The sequence below is a fragment of the Rutidosis leptorrhynchoides genome, chromosome 4 (assembly GCF_046630445.1).
Source record: "Rutidosis leptorrhynchoides isolate AG116_Rl617_1_P2 chromosome 4, CSIRO_AGI_Rlap_v1, whole genome shotgun sequence".
Lineage (NCBI taxonomy): Eukaryota > Viridiplantae > Streptophyta > Magnoliopsida > Asterales > Asteraceae > Rutidosis > Rutidosis leptorrhynchoides.
This window is the reverse complement of record NC_092336.1, coordinates 383170943-383177240: the sequence shown is the minus strand read 5'-3', so window position 1 is coordinate 383177240 and position 6298 is coordinate 383170943. Positions and strand designations below refer to the sequence as shown.

Genomic DNA, 6298 nt, shown 5'->3' with positions numbered 1-6298 from the left:
TCCAGTAGTTTTATCCAGAAAACTTGAGGTAGTAATGATGTTCATAACATCATTCGATTCATACATATAAAGCTATCTTATTCGAAGGTTTAAACTTGTAATCACTAGAACATAGTTTAGTTAATTCTAAACTTGTTCGCAAACAAAAGTTAGTCCTTCTAACTTGACTTTTAAAATCAACTAAACACATGTTCTATATCTATATGATATGATAACTCAATGATTTAAAACCTGGAAACACGATGAACACCATAAAATTGGATATACGCCGTCGTAGTGAAACCGGGAGCTGTTTTGGTTTGGATAATTAAAAACTATGATAAACTTTGATTTAAAAGTTTTTCTTCTGGGAAAATGATTTTTCATATGAACATAAAACTATATCCAAAAATCTTAGTTAAACTCAAAGTAAAAGTATGTTTTTCAAAATGGTCATCAAGATGTCGTTCTTTCGACGGAAATGACTACCTCTTTAGTAATTGACATGTAACTTAAATTTCCGACTATAAACCTATACTTTTTCTGTTTGGATTCTTAAATTAGAGTTCAATATGAAACCATAGCAATTTGATTCACTCAAAACGGATTTAAAATGAAGAAGTTATGGGTAAAACAAGATTGGATATTTTTGATCTTTTTAGCTACGGGAAATGTTTAACAAATCTATACAAATCATATCCTAACTAACTTATATTTTATTATACATGTATTCTAATATATTATGTAATCTTGGGATACCATAGACACGTATGCAAATATTTTGACATATCATATCGACCCATGTATATATATTATTTGGAACAACCATAGACACTCTATATGCAGTAATGTTGGAGTTAGCTATACAGGGTTGAGGTTGATTCCAAAAATATATATACTTTGAGTTGTGATCTAGCCTGAGACGTGTATACACTGGGTCGTGGATTGATTCAAGATAATATATATATCGATTTATTTCTGTACATCTAACTGTGGACAACTATTTGTAGGTTACTAACGAAGACAGCTGACTTAATACACTCAAATCTTTAAAACATAATAAAAATGGTTGTAATTATATTTTGATCATACTTTGATATATATGTACATATTTGTATAGGTTCGTGAATCGATCTGTGGCCAAGTCTTATTTCCGAGGAAGGAAATATCTGTGAAAGTGAGTTATAGTCCCACTTTTAAAATCTAATATTTTTTGGGATGAGAATACATGCAGGTTTTATAAATGATTTACAAAATAGACACAAGTACGTGAAACTACATTCTATGGTTGAATTATCGAAATCGAATATGCCCCTTTTTATTAAGTCTGGTAATCTAAGAATTAGGGAACAGACACCCTAATTGACGCGAATCCTAAAGATAGATCTATTGGGCCTAACAAACCCCATCCAAAGTACCGGATGCTTTAGTACTTCGAAATTTATATCATATCCGAAGGGTGTCCCGGAATGATGGGGATATTCTTATATATGCATCTTGTTAATGTCGGTTACCAGGTGTTCACCATATGAATGATTTTTATCTCTATGTATGGGATGTGTATTGAAATATGAAATCTTGTGGTTTATTGTTACGATTTGATATATATAGGTTAAACCTATAACTCACCAACATTTTTGTTGACGTTTAAAGCATGTTTATTCTCAGGTGAATATTAAGAGCTTCTGCTGTTGCATACTAAAATAAGGACAAGATTTGGAGTCCATGTTTGTATGATATTATGTAAAAACTGCATTCAAGAAACATATGTCGATGTAATATATTTCTATTGTAAACCATTATGTAATGGTCGTGTGTAAATAGTATATTTTAGATTATCATTATTTGATAATCTACGTAATATTTTTAAAACCTTTATTGATAAAATAAAGGTTATGGTTGTTTTAAAAATGAATGCAGTCTTTGAAAAACGTCTCATATGGAGGTCAAAATCTCGCAACGAAATCAATTAATATGGAACGTTTATAATCAATATGAACGGGACATTTCAAGAAGTGTCATCTGTTTCGACTAAACCGATAGAAGGCAGTCATAGTGATACTCACCCACCCGGATTCTCACAACCTCACGATCAAAATGTCAGTATGTGTTCTGTTCCATCGGTTAATTGCCAGACCCCTTTCATATTACTTAATCATGAATGTGTTGCTGATTTTAGTACTGATCTTAGTGATGATATCTTTGGTATTGGTGAGCTTCTCGGGTTCTCAATCAAAGGTAATAAGAATTTTTTGAATCGTGATTCTGGCAGATTTGGGTTATCATGAAGATCTTGTCTATAAATAGTTGCGGGTCTTTGATGTTCGATAAAAGAAAATGGATAAATGATTTATGTGTCAAGTTAAATGTTGAATTTTTGGCTATTCAAGAATCTAAGTTGTCTCGATTACACATGTTTTGTCTCAGATCTTTTTGGGGTAATCCCAATTTTGATTATGCTTTGAGTTTGGCTAGAGGTTTTTCAGGAGGTATCATCTCTATTTGGGATCCCAAAGTTTTTATTAGAAGAGATATTTGGTGCGATGATAATTTCGTTATAGTCAAGGGTAAATGGCTTCGTCTTGATATGGATATATTTATGGTTAATGTTTATGCGCCTCAGCTGTTGGCGGATAAACGTATTCTTTGGGAGAAATTGTCTAATTTTGCTCTGTCTCATCCGGGCGAATATATTTTTATGGGTGATTGGAATTCTGTTAGAACTTCAGATGAACGGTGTGGGTGGGTTTTTTGCCCTCAAGATGCGAACATATTTAACGATTTCATTGAGTCTAACGCGTTATATGAAGTGCCTTTAGGTGGGTTGAAATATTCTTAGCGTAATAAAACGGGTAGCAAATTCAGTAAGATTGATCGTTTTTTCATTACTGATAATGTGCTTAATGCTTTACATGATTTGAAAGGCTTAGTGCTACCTCGGGGTTATTCAGATCATTCTCCGCTTCTTTTATTTCAAGACAAAGTAGATTTTGGCCCGACTTATTTCAAGATTTTTGATTCTTGGTTCTCCCGTCCAGATTTTGATGCTACTGTTCGGCTTGCGTGGGATTCGATTAGTAATGATCATAATCTAGATATTGTGGCTAAATTTAGATTATTAAAAGGTCATTTGAAGAGTTGGATCCACACTGCTAGATCGAATGAAGCGAAGATGTTGAAAGAGATTACGGGAAAGATAGATGAGTTAGACATTATTATTGATTTGGGTTCCGCTAGTCTCGGTGATGTGGAGTTACGAAATTCCTTAGCTACTGAAAAGAGTGATTTAACCAAACTCATTGATCTTGATTCTCTCCAGAAAGCTAGAGTTAAATGGGATGTGGAGGGAGATGAAAACTCCAAATTTTTTCATTGTTCTCTTAAACATAAACATCGCATTCAACACATCCAAGGTCTCCTTGTGGACGGGGTTTGGTTAGACGATCCGAATGACATTAAATCTAGATTTTATGAGTTTTTTAAATCTAAATTTGATGCTCATGATTCTGATTTCATTTTTAGCAATCCCAGGCCGAACAATTGTTTATCAGAGGAAGAAGCGGCAGTTTTGGAATTAGATGTCTATGATGAGGAAATTAAAAGAGCGGTGTGGTGTTGCGGCAGTTCTAAAGCCCCGGGTCCGGACGGCATTTCGTTTCGTTTTTAAAACACTTTTGGGAATTATTAAAGTTTGATTTTTGCAGGGACATTAGAGGTTTTTTCGCTTCTTGTTCCATGCCTCGAGGTGCAAATTCGGCCTTCTTTTCTCTTATCCCTAAGAGTCATAACCCGGTGCTTATTAATGAATTTTGACCCATTTCTTTGGTTGGTTGTTTTTACAAGACGGTCACCAAGATTCTCACCAATCGTCTTTAAGGGGTTATCGATAAGATTATTAGCCCGGTTCAGACTGCGTTTATTTCTGGACGTCAGATCCTCGATGGTCCTCTTATGTTAAGTGAGATTATTTCGTGGTACAAAAGAAAAAATAAAAAGATGCTCCTTTTTAAAGTGGATTGAAAAAGCTTATGATTCGGTTAACTGGGAATATCTTTTATATATGTTATCGTCCTTGGGTTTCGGCAGTAAATGGTGCTTGTGGATCAAGGGCTGCTTGTATTCAGCTTGAACTTCAGTTCTAGTTAATGGCTCTCCGACCCGTGAGTTTGAATTGAAAAGGGGTTTGAGACAAGGCTACCCTCTAAGCCCGTTTCTCTTTATTATTGTTATGGAAGGCCTCCATTTGGCTTTTCGTCATGCCATGGAATGCAATCTTATACGTGGGTTAAAAGTAGGTACGGAGAATATTCACCTTTCTCATCTTTTATATGCGGATGATGTGATTATTTTTTCAGATTGGAGTGCTCTTGAGTTGAGACGTATTCTTCTCATATTGGAGGTGTTTTATAGAGCTTCCAGTTTAAAGTTGAATATTGATAAATCCCATGTTTTCAGTATTGGGGTGGATGATTATGAAGTGGTTTCTTTAGCTAATGCCACGGGTACTCGGGCAGGTACGTTTCCTACTACTTATTTAGGAATTCCTATTGGCTCTAATATGAAACTTGTGTCGAATTGGAACTCATTATGTGATAAATTTCGTTCCAAATTATCTTCATGGAAGGCAAGTCTTATTTCTGCGGGTGGAAGATTGACGTTGGTTAAGTCAGTTATGGGAAGTTTAGGGATTTATTGGTTCTCTATGTTTAAATGTCCTGAGACTATTCTTAATCGTCTTGAATCGATTCGAGCTACATTCTTTTGGGGAGGGGGGGAGTAACTCGGTGAAAAAGATGTCATGGGTAAAATGGGAGAAAGTTCTTGCCACGTTTGATAAAGGTGGGCTTAATGTAGGGAGCCTCAAAGCCTTTAATTTAGCTTTAATTTTTAAATGGTGGTGGCGCTTTTTAATGAATCCAAACGACATGTGGGTCAACGTTATTAAATCAATTCATGGTCAATGTTTTGATGGGACTCATTCGAGCAGCTCCTCTGTTTGGTCGAATATCGTTGCTTCCTGTCTAAAGGTAACGAAGGATAAGTTGCTCCCGGATGACATTTTTCGCATGTTGATTGGTAACGGTGGTAACATCCGTTTTTGGTATGATTTATGGGTTGGTAGCGAACCTCTTTCATATCGTTTTAACAGAATTCTCCATTTAGATTTGGCCCACAATGAGTGTATTTCAGATAAATGGGTTGATGGCAATTGGTTGTTTAATTAGGTTAGGCCCAACTTAAATGGGAGAAACGAGATGTTACTTGATAATCTTCTCGAAGTTATTGGTAAGCCGATTTTGTTTTATCGCTCGGATTCTTGGACGTGCACTATCAGCAAAGACGGATCTTATACAGTTAAAAATGCTAGACATTTTATTGATCGTTGTTTGCTTCCGTCTTCACAAGTTGTTACGGTTTGGTATACTTTTGTTCCTATAAAAGTTAATATATTTCTATGGCGTTTTCGCTTAGACTCTCTTCCCGTTCGTTGGATCCTATCCGCGAGGGGGATTGACGTTTCTTCTATTGTTTGCCCTTCTTGTAATAATGGGGTTGAGTCTAGAGATCATTTGTTTTTCGAGTGTGAATTGGCTCGTGATTTATGGCACAGAATTCGGATTTGGCTCGATTGTGGTATGCCTCAAGTTTCGTCATGGGACTCTTTTTTGTCTTGGTTAGAGGGTGTTCGTTTACAACCTTCTTCCAAGAATCGAATCATTGCGGTTACGGTTTCTTCTTTGTGGGCTTTATGGCGTTATCGGAACGGTGTCGTTTTCCAAGATTCGTTTTGTAGTAAAAGTAGTTTATTCGATTTCATTAGATTAATTACTTTTCGTTGGATTAAGAATAGAGGTCATTTAGTTTCAAATTGAAACTCATGGTTGTCTATGCCTTTGTAATTTTCCCTTAGCGTCTTGCTAGGGATCGCTTTTTTATTTGAATCAATATCATTCTTTGGCCGTTAAAAAAAAGAATTTATCCTTTGATTTTGTGTAGGACACCACTAAATTTAATTATAGGATCTCATATATTTTTCGAATTTATAATTTTCTTTTAAGTTGTATAGAACACCACTAAATTTAACTACTCTGACCCTATATATTATCGATTTGTAGTTTTTTTGAAGGTATACAATTACTAAAATAGTATGCAAACTAGTCCGGATCTGGCCCGCGCGATGCGGCGGGGGTTTTCGGCTTGTGTATTTATATTTAACGTAGCGTTGTGTATTTACAGAGGGGAAAACGGCCCATGTCTTAAGCGCCGTTTTAGATGTCGTTGTCTTAAGCGTTTTTAAAAAGTGTCCGTTTCGAACGTA

General features: G+C 35.5%; 1 protein-coding gene across 1 annotated transcript; it reads left to right on the top strand.

The window, feature by feature from the left end:
- Positions 1 to 1973: 1973 nt before the first annotated feature.
- Positions 1974 to 4759, top strand: LOC139841878 (uncharacterized). Its single transcript, XM_071832069.1, has 5 exons — positions 1974 to 2217; positions 2370 to 2798; positions 2904 to 3591; positions 3684 to 3760; positions 4116 to 4759. Exons 1-5 carry the CDS (start codon positions 1974 to 1976, stop codon positions 4757 to 4759), a joined length of 2082 nt encoding a protein of 693 aa, XP_071688170.1.
- The last annotated feature ends 1539 nt before the right edge of the window (positions 4760 to 6298 follow it).

What these genes read in the sequence shown, in the direction of transcription:
- LOC139841878 (XM_071832069.1), top strand. Translation starts at nt 1,974, where the DNA reads ATGAACGGGACATTTCAAGAAGTGTCATCTGTTTCGACTAAACCGATA. An exon ending in GTTATATGAAGTGCCTTTAG is followed by an intron (nt 2,799 to 2,903) that starts GTGGGTTGAAAT and finishes ATGATTTGAAAG; the next exon opens with GCTTAGTGCTACCTCGGGGT. An exon ending in CTTTTCTCTTATCCCTAAGA is followed by an intron (nt 3,761 to 4,115) that starts GTCATAACCCGG and finishes CTTGAACTTCAG; the next exon opens with TTCTAGTTAATGGCTCTCCG.